At 44.8% G+C, this 14517-nt stretch overlaps 1 protein-coding gene across 1 annotated transcript in view; it reads right to left on the reverse strand.

The window, feature by feature from the left end:
• The window catches only part of CCSAP (centriole, cilia and spindle associated protein), a 30783-nt gene that overhangs the window by 1510 nt on the left and 14756 nt on the right, over positions 1-14517 (reverse strand). Inside the window, exons 3-4 of the mRNA XM_029919323.1 lie at positions 14498-14513; positions 233-501 (exon numbers count right to left, since the gene is read on the reverse strand). Of these exons, the coding sequence (XP_029775183.1) occupies positions 233-501; positions 14498-14513 (285 nt within the window). The remainder of the gene's footprint in view (positions 1-232; positions 502-14497; positions 14514-14517) is intronic.

The following is a 14517-nucleotide window of genomic DNA, read 5'->3' on the forward strand; positions in this document are numbered from 1 at the left end:
ACCTTCCAGATCCCAGCTAATGCCCAGCAAAACCCCTTGATCTCCAGGGAGCTGACACCCACCGTCCTGCGTGCCAATCAGACGCCCAGTTCCGGGCTTTCCTGAGCCTGCCTGCCATCTCCGAAGATCTACCCCAAAGCACCGCGGGGAACACAGGAAACCCAGAGATGGGCACACAGCCCAACGCCCACCCCCAAGGACAAGCAGAGCGGCCAGGTGCACACGGACCCACCTCGTGCACGGGGGCAGACGCGCAGACGTTGTGCGTTTTTTGGCTTCCTGTATCGGTCTGTTTTTCTCCCCACCCGTAAAGAGCAAATGGATGCTTCTTCTCCTTTATTTTAGTGGATGATCTCTGAGGACTTTTGGCTGCTTTCCTACTTCCTCTAGCAAATAAGGCACTTGGTTGCTGTCGAGGTTCAGTACCGTTAGGTAACTTGCCAGTCTCTTTTGTCCTGACCTGTTGTTCAGGTTTTTCTTTTACATCTTTCGCTGGCAGTGCTTTAAAAAAAAAAAAGAAAAAAAAAAAGAAGGAAAGAAAGAAATAAAACAAGATGAGAATGCTTTAACATCATGTTTATGTAGAATCGCTTTAAATATTTGGGTTGGAAAACTCATAATGCTTAACTCAGGTATAGCTCAATTCACAAGTCCAGAAGAAGCAGAAATACAAAAACTAGTGTTACACATTTCGAACAGTCTATTCCATTTGAAAATCAACAGCAAATACCCCAAGATTGAACCAAACCTATTTAAAAGGAACAACTATCACTCACAGCCCAATATTAAGCAGCTCAATTAAATATTAAACTCTGAAAAGCCCCACAGTCTAATGGCTTTCTCCACAACCCCAAGGTAAGTCCAGTCATCAAGGACTCACTTCAGGAAAAGATCTGGGTTTGGGGTAATCACTCAGCAGACGTGAAAGGTTAGGTTTTAAGTCACTCAACTCGAGTTCCAGGGTTCTGTTTCTTTCTGATGCACCATGATTATGGAAACCTCCTTATGGCTCTTAAATGCTCAGTTTCGTTTCTTTGTGATGTTCCATCAATACAGAGAGCTTCCTATGGATCTTACATGCTCCGTGTGAGAGCAAGCTGCCCACCTTAATGTGAAAAGTCCTCAGTCACAATAGGGAGTGGTTTCCATAGTTACTCACCTAGGTGCACAGCTCTGCATTCTGGGTACAAAATCCTGGAGAAGCAGGCTCCTGTTTTAAGGGCTTTCCCAACCCTTGCAATAGAAATGATTGCATGAATCAGGGCTCAGGGTCTGTCTACACAGTCCTAAATGCTGCCAGCATGGCTGGGGACACCCTGAAGGAAAATGGGACTGCCCTTTCTGAGGTGAACATCAGACATTAAGGATAGACTCTAAAACATATTTACTTCCCTTAACAACATTTTATCATTTTGCCATTCATTGTTTTTTTTTTAACATTTATTTATTATTGAGAGACAGAGCATGAGCTGGGGAGGGGCAGAGAGAGGGGGAGACACAGAATCTGAAGCAGGCTCCAGGCTCCAAGCTGTCAGCACAGAGCCCAACGCAGGGCTTGAACTCACAAACTTCGAGATCATGACCTGAGCTGGTGTCAATGCTTAATCAACAGAGCCACCCAGGCTCCCATCATTTATTGCTTTTTATAAGCCATTTATTTTTTGTAAAAGTTATAGGATTTTGTTTAAACCCTTCATGAGCCCATGTTTCATTTCAGCCTGAATTTACTTTTTTTGTTTTTACGGACATCAAACTGGCATATGACACCATATGAATTTTAGGTGTACAACATTATAATTTGGTATTTGTGGACACTACAAAGTGATCACCACTGGAAGTCTAGTTACCATCCATCACCATGCACTTGAGCCCCTTCATGCACTCAGCCCTGCCCCCAACTCGCCTCCCCTCTGGTAACCACCAACCTGGATCTATGACTTTTTGTTTTGTTTGTTCATTTGTCTTGTTTTGTAGGTGAGATCATATGACATCTGTCTTTCTCCATCTGACTTATTTTACTTAGTCTGACACCTGCTACACCCATCTGTGTTGTTCCAAATGGAAGATTTCCTTCTTTTTTTGTGGCTACTGAGTAATTAATACTCCACTGGGTATATATATGCCTTATCATCTTTACCCATCCATCCTTCGAGGGATATTTAGGTTGTTTCTATATCTGGACTGTTGTAACTCATGCTATAATAAACATGCGGGTGCCTACATCTTTTCAAATTAGTGTGTTGGTATTCCTCAGATCAATACCCAGAACTGAAACTGCTGGATAGTATGGTTCGTCCTACTCTTACTTTTTTGAGGAATCTCCCTCCATATTGTGCGCCATAGTGGCTGTACCCAACTTATGTCCCCACCAAATGCAGGACTCCCCTTTTCCACATCCTCGCAGCACCTGTGATTTGTCTTTTTGATAACAGCAACTCTAACGGGTGTGAGGGGATCTCTGACCATAGTTTTGAGTTGCATTGCCCTGATGATTATCGATGTTTCACATGCCTACCAGCCGTCTGTACATTTTCTTTGGAAAAATGTCTATTCAGACCCTCTGCCCCTTTATTCACTTGGGTTGTCTGGTTTGTTTTTGTTGAGTTGGGTGAGTTCTTTATGTATTTTGGATATTTAACCCCTTTATGCAATATCTTCTCCCATTCAGTAGGCTGCCTTGTTATTTTGCTGATGCTTTCCCTTGCTATGCAGCTTTTCAGCTTGTGGTCCCATTTATTTTTGCTTTTGTTTCCCTTGCCTTTGGAATCAGATCCAAAAAAGACATTGCTAAGACCAAGGAGAGCTTACTGCCTATGTTTTCTTCTAGGAATTTTATGGTTTCAGGTCTTACATTTAAGCCTTTAATCTACTTGAGTTAATTTTTGTGTATGATGCAATATAGTGATTTAATTTCAATCTTTTGAACGAGAGCTCCTTATGCATCTACAACTCCATTTCACTTACCCGAGCTGTTTAGAGGAGACCCCTCACTTCAAATGCTCCAGAATTTGGCTCTAGGTGATGATTTTATAGATTGCTATTCTAAAACCTCATCACTTCTTTAGGACTTTTCTTGTCCCTTACTATTTCTGGTTGTGATTCTTTTCTTCTGCCCATGTTCCCTTCAGAAAAAGCCCCCTAATAGGAAGTCCAGATACTGTGGCACAAGTGTGACATCTTGATAGATCATCTGTCATTTCTGTCTTCAGCAATGACCTTGACTCTACCAAATTTCCCTTTCTTCTCTTCCTCTCCTGCTCCATATGTGTCTAACCCAGGCCTTCCAGAAGCCTGCCCAGAGAAGGTAATAACGGTTTAGGTTAAAGGACAAACTAGTCAGAAAGAAAAAAGAAAAAGAGAATCCCAACAAGAGGGAATGTCTTGTTCAAAGTCCCAGAGAGAAGAGGGAACATAAATAGTTCAATGACAGGCACACAGAGAGTCTGTGGAGGAAGGCACAGAGCGGGTAGCAAAAGAGACTTTCCATACCAAACTCAGGAGTTTCATTTTATCCTGAAAATGACGAAGAATCACTAAAGGATTTTAAGCTGAAAAATGACATAGCCCGATCTGCATTTTAGGAATAAGGCCTCTAGCTACTAATGTGAAGCGTGAGAGAGGGGAGATAGAAAGGCCAGCTAGCAAACAATGGCAGAGTCTGGGGGTGAGGTGGGAAGTGGGGGACAGTGGGGACCAGTAGTCATGGTAAGGGTGCAGAGGGGAAGAGGGACCAGAAGGGGGCCCCGCAAGCCTGGCAGGTGCTCAGACTCACCGAGCACTTGTGAACACTGATCAGAGCAGTGTGCGGCTGGTACCCAGGCCTCTCTGAGCAGGCAGCCCAGCCGCACTGCGCCAGACGGGGACGGTGACAGAAACGGCGTGGCACTGGAAGCAAAGAGGAGCCCAAAGCTCCCACAGATGTTGGTGTGGCTGGCTGTGCTCTCCTCTGACAGAGGTCTGCCAAAGGACACTTGCACCGTTGGATGGGAGATACTTCTGCAACAGCCCAGCAGGCTGATGAAGCCGGGAGGGAGGCGGTGGGCAAGCAGGTGGGAGCTGAGGTTTGGACGTGAAACGGATCATCCAAGAGGCAACACAGTCAAAGGAGGGGAGAGTGAGCCAGGCCCCCAGAGCCACCTTTATTTAAAGAGCAGCCAGGCTGAAGAAAGAGAGCCTAAGAGGAGATAGAATTGCTAGAAAAGTAGAAAGACTAACTGGGAGAGACTATGGGAAGAGCTTTGGTAAAGGAGAGAGCAATGAACAGTGTCAAACACTAACAGGGGACTTGGCAATTGGCAAGCAAGGGACCTCACTGCTGACCGAGTGGGACATGGGGTCGGGGCACCAGGTCACCGTGGGCTGTGTACTGACCGGAGTGGAGACCTCAGTTCTGCAAACCGTGGGCGACCGGACCAGCCCTCCTCACCACGGATAAACAAAGGCTGATGGTAAAAATCCCAAGTGCCCGGGCACCTGGGTGGCTCAGTCAGTTGGGCGTCCGACTTCAGCTCAGGGCATGATCTCACCGTCATGAGTTCAATTCCCACACTGGGCTCTGTGCTGATGCTTCAGAGCTTGGAGCCTCCTCAGGAAATTCCCTTGTGTCCCTTTCTCTCTCTCTCTCTCTCTCTCTCTCTCTCTCTCTCTCTCTGCCCCTCCCCCACTTGCACTCTATCTCTCTCAAAAACAAATAAACATTAAAAAAATCCCGAGTCTCCACAGGCACCCACTACAAAAAACTTTCATCCCTACAAATACTGTTTCACACACAGTTGTGAACGAACTGTAAAGGATGAGAAGAATCACAATGAGAGGGGCAATACTGAAGGACCAGCAGGAGGAAATGACAGGACGTGATGGAATTTCCATTTACAGACTATAAAATAATGGTGTTTACTGTCTGTCACACTTAAAGAAAAAGACCAACTCAGATACAGCCACAGCAGCAGGAGACAAAGACGGAAAATGCAGAAGAGACAGAACTTGTCACTACAATACTAATATTGCTAAAACTCTTGAAATAGTGCCTGGTATAAGATAAGAGCATGTGCGTATATGATTCAAAATCTTATGTGGAGGAATGAAGTTTAAAATAAAGACCTTTGCAAATAAACAAAACCAATGGTCATCATCATTTTGGCAGAGGGTTAGAACGTCCCTTTCTCAGTAATTGACAGGACATTCGAACAAAAATAAGTTCGGTCTTGGTTTAGGACTGTGCTAGCCAATACAAAAGCTATGAACCACACGTGGCTAGTAAATGTAAGTTTAAATCAAATTTAAATAAAAGTAAAGATTTAATTCCATAAACTAATCAGAGTTGGGTTTTGTTTTTTTTTTTTTAGGATTCTTAAAAATATTTATTCATTTTTGAGAGACAGAGCGTGAGTGGATTGGGGGGGCAGAGGGCAGAGAGAGAGGGAGACACAGAATTGGAAGCAGGCTCCAGGCTCTGAGCTGTCAGCATAGAGCTGGACACGGGGCTCAAACCCACGAACCATGAGATCATGACCTGAGCTGAGGTCGGATGCTTAACCAACTGAGCCACCCAGGTGCCCCTGAACTAATCAGAATTTAAGTGCTCAATCACCTCGTGGCTAGGAGCTACAAAGAGAGAACACATCTGTCAGCACACTAAGTTTTATTGCACAGTCCGCTTTTAAGCATTTGAACAACAGAATTAACACATTTGACCTAATGGATATACATACAATCCTGCCTCCAATAACTACAGAATATATAATGTGGTCAAGTGGAACATTTACAAGAATTTACATATCTAAGTCTATAAAGCAAATCTTAATATATTTATAAAACTGAAACCATAGAGAATATATCCTCTATATCCTCTACAGTATAATTATAGTGTAATTCAGCTCGATAAAACAACAAAAATAAGTCACTTTTTAAAATCTCCAGTTTTGAAGTTTAAAAACATTTCTAAATAACGCATGGATCGAAAATAAATCATATGGGGCGCCTGGGTGGCTCAGTCGGTTAAGCCTCCAACTTCGGCTCAGGTCAGATCTGACGTTCATGGGTTCGAGCCCCGCGCCGGGCTCTGTGCTGACGGCTAGCTCAGAGCCTGGAGCCTGCTTCCGGTTCTGTGTCTCCTTCTCTCTCTGCCCCTCCCCCTCTCATGCTCTGTCTCTCTCTGTATCAAAAATAAATAAAACATTAAAAAAAATCATATGGTAACACAAAAATAGGAACGTATTCAATGCCACACTTAAAAATGGTTAAATGTGTTATATTATTTTACTATAATTTTGTAAATATTTTTAATGTCTTTTTGAAAGAGAGACAGAGCATGAGGTGGGGAAGGGCAAAGAGAGATGGGGACAGAATCTAAAGCAGGCTCCAGGCTCCGAGCTGTCAGCACAGAGCCCGATGAGGGGCTCGAACTCATGAACTGCGAGATCATGACCTGAGCCAAAGTTGGATGCTTAACCAACTGAGCCACCCAGGCGCCTCTATTTTACTATAATTTTTAACAATTAAAAAAAAGTGGTGATGGAAGGCAGTCCTTCCTTAATCCTGATCTTATTAGAAATGCTTCTAAAATTTCTTCATTAAGTATAATGTGTATAGTATGTTTTTAGTATATAGTCCTTTTTTTTAAAGACAAATATATTTCCTTATGTTTGTATTACATACATAAATGTTCATCTTTATTTTTTCATGTATTTTAAGAATCATAATGAGTTTGCTTAAGTAAATTAAATACTATATAACCAAACTAGGGTCTTTCTCCTGCAAGGAATTAAGATTCATCCTATTCAACTGATGATATAGCTAAAGCAGTTATCAGAGGGAAATTTATAGCCTTAAAATCAATATATCTGAAAGAAAGGCAGGCAAAACAAACAGACACACACAAAAAAAAATCAATGCTAAGCATCTATCAGAGTAAGGGGGAAAAAAGATCATGGATCAATAAAGACATATTAATAAAGAAAATCCACCAAGAGTTAGTTTAGAAAAAAATCAATAAAGTTCACAAGTTTCTGGCAAGACTGATCAAGAAAGAAAGAAGTAAAAAATAAACCTACATGGGTGCCTAGGTGATTCAGTCAGTTAAGCAACTTGGCTCAGGTCATGATCTCACGGTTCATGAGTTTGAGCTCTGCATCAGGCTCTATGCTGACAGCTCAGAGCCTAGAGCCTGCTTCGGATTCTGTGTCTTTCTCTCTCTCTCTCCATTTCTCGCTTGCTCATTCTGTCTCTCTCAAAACTAAAGATTAAAAAAATTTTTTGAAATAAACCTAAGTAAAAATATATCAAATGGAATTTAAGCTAAATATGCACGGATGACGTGCCTATAGTCCCTTCCTCCCAAAAGCCCACTAAAGTGAAGGAAAAAAGGCATAATCCACAGGACTAAAAGCAAGGAAGATGATGACACCAGGCATCAGGTGTCAATAAAATTTGGAAGCTGGAAAGTAGATGAGGATGTAGAAGTGACCTCACAGAACTGAGTAGGATGAATCCTAACTCCCGGCAGGAGAAAGCCCCACAGGATACAAATTGAACCCCAAAAGGAAATGGAAAATGAGGCAGAAGGCTAGTGTAATGGTTTGCCTTTTCCGAGGATCCAGCAGTAAACAGTGCCCCAGCCCACAAGCTCTTTTTTGTTTATTTATTTTTGAGAGAGAGAGAGAGAGAGAAAGAGAAAGAGAGAGAGAGAGAAACCGAGCACATGGGAGGGGCAGAGAAAGAGGGAGACACAGAATCTGAAGCAGGCTCCAGGCTCAGCACCGTCAGCACATCTAATGCAGGGCTTGTGCACGGCTCGAACCCACAGACCATGAGATCATGACCTGAGCTGCAGTTGGATGCTTAACAGACTGAGCCCCTCAGGCGCCCTTACCACATGCTCTTCTGACAACATAGTATGAACGTGCCTATTGAGAACTGGGGGGTGGATGCTTCTTCCCTTTGAACCTGGGCAGACTTTCGTAACTGAGGAATGGGATGGAGGAGGTGCTCTGTGGACCCCAGCGGGAAGCCATAAAGGCCAATTCAGCATGCGCCCAGCCCTCTCTCAGCAGCACTTGCCCTTGGAGGCCAGCCAGCATGTTATGAGGAAGGCCTGGCACATGAAGAGGTCACAAGCGAGTGTCCAGGCAGCCTACCCCCAGCCCTGGCACTTCCAGCAGAGGCTGCAGATGGCACAGAGTGGAAACAAGGCATCCCCTGTGCCCAGGCCAGCTTCCACCCCACAGAAACCATGAGCAGTAATAAATAAGCGTTGGAATTTTAAGCCACTCGTTTTCAGGGTAATTCGGTTGTGTAGCTGTGGATACTTCCTGCAAAGTCTTTCCTCCAGTCCATATGCCACATGACTGCCCCTCTCCCAGCTCAGTAGGCATGTGGGTTACTCTCCAGAGATGGAAAGGCAGAGTGGATATGGACTTGAGAAGAAAAGGGTGACACCTTCCTGAAAATAGGTTTAGGTGGTAAAGAACAAGGCCCCTCCTCCCTTTCCCCAACTCTGTTCCCAGAATGCTGCCGGCCAGGCCGCAGCCTCCCAGGGAGGATACTGGAGGAGTGCTGTCTGGGGAAGTGAATCCAAGAAAAATGGGTATGTTGTATGATTAAGTCCCCCAGAGAAACAGCTGGTCCCCGTCCAATCAGTCACGAAGCACCCCACGTACAGAGCCCCTCTGAAAGGCTCCTCAAGCCTCACTCTTACACACGAGCAGACAGGCTAAGAGCAAACATCAGAGCATGTCCTCTAAAAAGAGAAAGTCCAAAGTACATGGAAAAGACTAAGAAATAGAACAAGAGCCCTCAAAGGATAATTATGGCTTTTTTTTTTAGTTAAAAGAAATCCAATAACAGGATACTAGTTTAAATGTTTTTTTAATGCTTATTTTTGAGAGAGAGAGAGAGAGCGCACATGTGTGTGAACAGGGGAAGGGCACAGAGAGTAGACACAGAATCCAAAGCAGGCTCCAGGCTCCCAGCTGTCAGCACAGAGCCTGATGCAGGACTCGAACCCACGAACCATGAGATCATGACCTGAGCGGAAGTCAGATGCTCATTTGACTGAGCCACCCAGGTGCCCCCATTTTTTTTATTTTTAAAAATAAAACTGGGACCAAAAAAAAAAAAAAGAAAGGCAATCTTTTCAAAATGTAAAACTAGGATGGTAGAATTAAAACTTTCAACATAAAGTTTGGGAAATAAAAAATTAAAGAGTTCGCCCAGAAAACAGAACCCAAAATTCCAATATCAAAAAACTTTTAAGCCCCTTGGATGTAGGGCTTGCTTATTAGAACACCTAGGATAAGAGAATCTCTTAAAAACTGCTTCCCCTCCCCCCAAAAAAAGAGGCCACATACACATGGTGTCAGAATAGCATGGTATTTCTAAAAATCAAAACCAAAAACTAGGATTCAATATAATAATGCTCTAAAACACTGACATTTCTAATCTATAGTTCTCTGGCTTGCAAAATATCAATCCAGCCTTTGGATACAATACAGGCCTTTTCAGTCATGCAAGGTCATAAAATTGTTGTTTCCCATGCATCACTTCTCAAGACCTACAGAGGACACGTCACACCGAAAGGAAGGGGGTAAGCCATGGAAAGGAACACTGGAGAGATACAAGAGAACTCAGATAAAGGATATGCACAAAAGAAATACTCAAAGAGTGAAGAGAAGCCCCGGACTGACAGAATAATGTCTAGATCAGAACAGGAGGATGGTGTTCAAAAAAAAAAGTCTTGAGGCGCCTGGGTGGCTCAGTCAGTTAGGCGTCTGCGGCTGAGGTCATAGTCTCACGGCCCGTGGGTTTGAGCCCCTCATCGGGGCTGACAGCTCAGAGCCTGGAGCCTGCTTTGAATTCTGTGTCTCCCTCTCTCTCTGCTCCTCCCTCATTCGTGCTCTGTCTCTCTGTCTCTCAAAAATAAATTTTTTTTAAAGTTACAAAAAAAAATTAAAGTTACCAAAAAAAAAGTCTCTAAGGGGAAAAAAGATAATAAGTGTATAGAACACCAAACGTGTCTAGCATAAGCCAAGTTTTAAAATACTACCAGACTATTTCCAGGTGAAGTCATCATGGAAATATAAAAAATATATAAGCATACAAAAAGGTGAAACAATGATTAACTTCAGGAAAAACACAAATAAAAAGAAAATGTACACAGAATATACTACGTGGCCCATCTGTACATAGTTCTACACAGCCATAATAATTCAAACACGGAATTTGGGTTTAAACAAAATAGTCACATAGTTAATACTGTGGGACATAATGAGTGCTGGTTAATGTCAGGAGTGGGGTGGCAGAGCCAGTATCTTAAGCTACATCATCTCCCATGATGGGAAGTCAATATATAATGTTTAAAATAAAATTTAAACAGCCAACAAAGGGCCACTTGGGTGGTTCAGCTAGTTAAGCGTCCGACTTCGGCTCAGGTCACAATCTCCCAGTTCATGAGTTCAAGGCTCTGTGCTGACAGCTCAGAGCCTGGAGCCGGCTTCGGATTCTGTGTCTCCCTCTCTCTACCCTCCCCTTCTCAAACTTTGCCCCTCGAAAATAAGCAAACGTTTAAAACAATAATAAAATAAAAAGCAAACAGGTGAGTCTAGATGAGAAGAGGGTGGACATTGCTGAAAGGAAAGCTAGAAAGAGTTGGATGGAGCATCCTAGGCAGCAAAGGGCATGGCTGGGAAAGAGGTCAGAATATTTTTTTTCATTTTAAGCATATTTTTAAAAAATCATGCATATATATAAATTTGTTTAAAAAAATAAACTTTAATTTAAAAAGAAACATAGGAAGGAAGTAGAGACAGTCCAGAGAACTCTTCAAAGCATGCTTCGAGGCAGCCCCAGTCAACAGACCCACTGCAGCCCCCACCCACTCACAAAGCGTCCTGACGGCTTTTTCATACCCATCTCTTAAATAAGAATGAGAAGCCAAGAATCATTAGACGTTTGAAAAAAGTCTCTAACGTGAAATAACAGGGTTAGAAGCAAAAAGAAACAAAAATGGGGAGATGGTGGGGAACCAAAAACTGTGCTGTAGAAATACAAGGAGAAAAAAATGCAAAAAAAAACCCAAAACTTTTAGTCATAGCCTCAGCAAGATAATAAAAGACACTATATGCATGAATCAAGAAGAGAATACTATTTTTTTTAAAGGAATTAAAAGAGGACCACCTTTTAAGTTAAGTGTCTGACTCTTGATTTCTGCTCAGAGGCCAGGATCTCATGTTTCCGTGAGTTCAAGCCCCACATCTTTCTGCCCCTCTCCTACTCATGCTGTCTCTGTCTCTAAATAAGTAAGTAAATAAATAAATAAGTAAATAAATGGAATAAGAAGGGAAGAGGAAAGAAGGGAGGGACGGATGACAGCAAGTCCAGAAAACAAAATTAATTTTAAAAATAAATAGAATCCCACAAATGAAAACAAAAATGTAACACAAGAGTTGGGGCAGAGGGGTGGTGTCTGGGTGGCTCTCAGTAGGTTAAGCACCTGACTCCTGATTTTGGCTTATGTCATGATCCCAGGGTTGTGGGATCAAGCCCACCACTGGGCTCTGCATTGAGCGTGGAGCCTGCTTAAGATTCTCTCTCCATCTGCCCCTCTCCCCTGCTCACACTCACTCTCTCTCACTCTCTCTAAAATTAAAAAAAGATAGAAGAGTTGTAAGATAAGGTTGAGAACATCACCCAGAAAACAGAAGAAAAAGGCAGATGAATATTAGAAAAGTAGGGGAGAAACTCACGAAGTCTAACATCCAATTAAGGAGTTCAAGAAGAAAGGAACGGGAATAGAAATAGAAATGAAAAACCAATTCAAGTAAACTTCCCACAATTACAAAGCAGGGGTTTCACTGCAAAGGCTCACAAGCACATTGGAGGAAAACAGACCTGGATCGAGGACACATTTCAGAATGCAAAGGACAAAGACCCTAGAAGCTTCCTGAGGGTGGGGACCTGTTATCAAAAATCAGGAGAACACGGGACTCTAACTAACGCAATAACCACAAGTTACCACACAACACAGTGACGCCTCCAGACTTCTGAGAGCAGCACTTCCAACCCAGTGTCCGTGCTCAGCCACAGGCTCCACCGAACCAGGAGGGCAGACTCTCTGTTGACATGCAAGCTCTCAGAAAATTAACCTTTCACAAACCCTTTCTCAGGAAGCTACCAGAAGATAAGCTCCAACAGGAGGGGGAAACCAAGAAGAAAGACGATGTGACATCCAGACAAGGGCTCCTACCTAAGAGAAGCCCCGGAGTCCCTGGGTGGCGGCCAAGGGCCCTCCCAACACGAAACCAGACAGGCAGCGAGAGCAACAACCAGGCCAGACACAAGTAGGTCAGAGGCGCCGGGAGGGATGTCTTCAGATGTCGAGAGTGACAGTGAACCTGACGTGTTGGTCGTATTGTGAAAGAAGGAAAAAGGAGTCGTGGGAAACAAAACAGGGCAGCTTTGCACAACATTTTCCAGGCACAATACAGTAGATGACAATTGTGGACCTAACACAGTCCGTGATGGCTATACTGAGGTGTGGGGAGGGGCCGTGTGTATGGGTTAGGAGAGAGTTAAGAAGAATTAAAGCCAATAGATAATGCTGAAAAACTGAAAGACAAAGAAATTAAGAGGTGTCAACCAAAGCCTTGTTATTTGGAGAAAAGGAAATCAACACCAAAGGAAATACCAGAGGCGCTGGAAATGGTCCCCTAAGGAATAGGGGAGTGGCCTATGAGTGGTGGAAGCCATATAGAATGACAGGCTTCTATGTGTATGTATGGCTTCAGTAAAAACAAGAACCAAATGTTTCTATTTTATAGAAACTCAAGAGTGCTCATCAGTCTTGTATATGGAGCCATCCACGTAAACACAAGGACTTTCCTTCCCGCCAGGAATAGGAATCAACAGGCAGGAGCAAAGCAAGTGATCTTGCCATCGAGAGTCCTGGACACACCAAACACCCTTTCTTCTTCTGCCTGACGCCCAAACCAGAAATACTAGCTGAGAAGAAATATCTGATCTTTGCCCCTGGTAGGACCCAGCATCTCTGAAGAAACCAAAATAATCATGAACTCAGGCAAACACAGGCACTAGCCAGACCAAGGTGCTATCTAAAAATTGCACGTATATACCCACAGAAATAATGGACGTCTCTGTCACAAACAGTAAAGGTAGATCAGTGTCCACAGGCATGAGCCCCCAAGCGCCCCCACCACCACCTTCTGTTATTCAATTTCCACCAGGGATCACAGAAGCCAGGAAGCTAACTATTCGGCACAACTCTTGGGGAATTTACAGGGGATTTACAGGAGGATGGAGAGGCAGCCCTAGGATGGACTGAAAATAGCTAGCTGAGGACGAAGGAACAGGAGCAAAGGAGCCTGGCTCTTCGAATAAAAGCTGAAATCTCCTCTCTTCCGCCTCTTGCAGAAAGGCCAGGAGGAGAGACTGAAAAGTTGACTAATCACCACTTTACGATGCTGTGACAAAACTGAAGTCCCTGATCATTTATCCTGAGCTTCCGTTTTTCCATCTACAAAACTGAGATTAAAAATAACACCCCTATCACTTAGAATTATTTTGAACGGTGAATGAGAAAATACCCATTCTAAGATCAGTCACTGGGGGTACAATAAGCTCTCAATACATTTTGGCTACTTTTCTCGCCAGAGTCTCTTTAAGATCGAGTGACCCGGGACGGGGGTGGATAGCTGGGATGGGAGGGGCGTCTGGTCAACACTAGAAAGTAGCAGGAAGAAACGCTGGTCACTCCAGGCTGTATCCCGAGGTCTCCGACCCGGCCCGAAGCACCGGGGACCGTCCTTTCGGCTTCCCAGGCGGAGACCCCGCCTCCGCAGGCGTCTGGCCAGGAAAGGCGTAGGCCCAGGGCTGGAACAGAAGGCGCGGCGCTGGGTTCCCAGCTCGCCCTCCGCCCCGCCGCGGCCGACGAGGGGGCCGGGGGGCGGGGGGGGGCGGTAGGGGCGCAGGGAGCGCAAAGGGCCTCGCGCCTCCAAGGAGCGTCCTCCCACCAACCAGCAGTTACGCAACCGCCCGCAGAAACAAATTCAAAATACTCTTTAGGGACGACGCAGCGAGGCCGGGGACTTAACCCCGAGAACAGGGGCGCCATTCATAAGACTGACAGCTTGGCCCAGTGACCTAACCTCTTGGGGTCGGTCGCCAAGTGGAAGCTGGGCTCCTCTGAGGGGAAACGGGTGCTTGGATATAAATAGCTGGGATTTCAGGGCTCACCGAGGCGGCCGGAGCCCTCTGGTGAGGACCCGGAGTGCAGCGGACTCCAGCGGAGCCGCGGATTACAGAAACTCGGGGGCGGGCGGGGCTAGCGCCACCCTCGTCTTGTCAAAGGAAGAGCATTCTCTGTCACCAGGAAGCGGAACACAAAACTAGGGAAGGCTTGCCTGAGCACCGCGAGGCACGGAGCCGGGCGGCTCGGACGCCAGGGTCGCCCCCTCCCGCCCCTCCCGCCCCTCCCGGCCGGTACCTGGCAGCGCCGCCTCCTCC

This window comes from Suricata suricatta, chromosome 2, assembly GCF_006229205.1.
Source record: "Suricata suricatta isolate VVHF042 chromosome 2, meerkat_22Aug2017_6uvM2_HiC, whole genome shotgun sequence".
Taxonomy (NCBI): Eukaryota; Metazoa; Chordata; class Mammalia; order Carnivora; family Herpestidae; genus Suricata; species Suricata suricatta.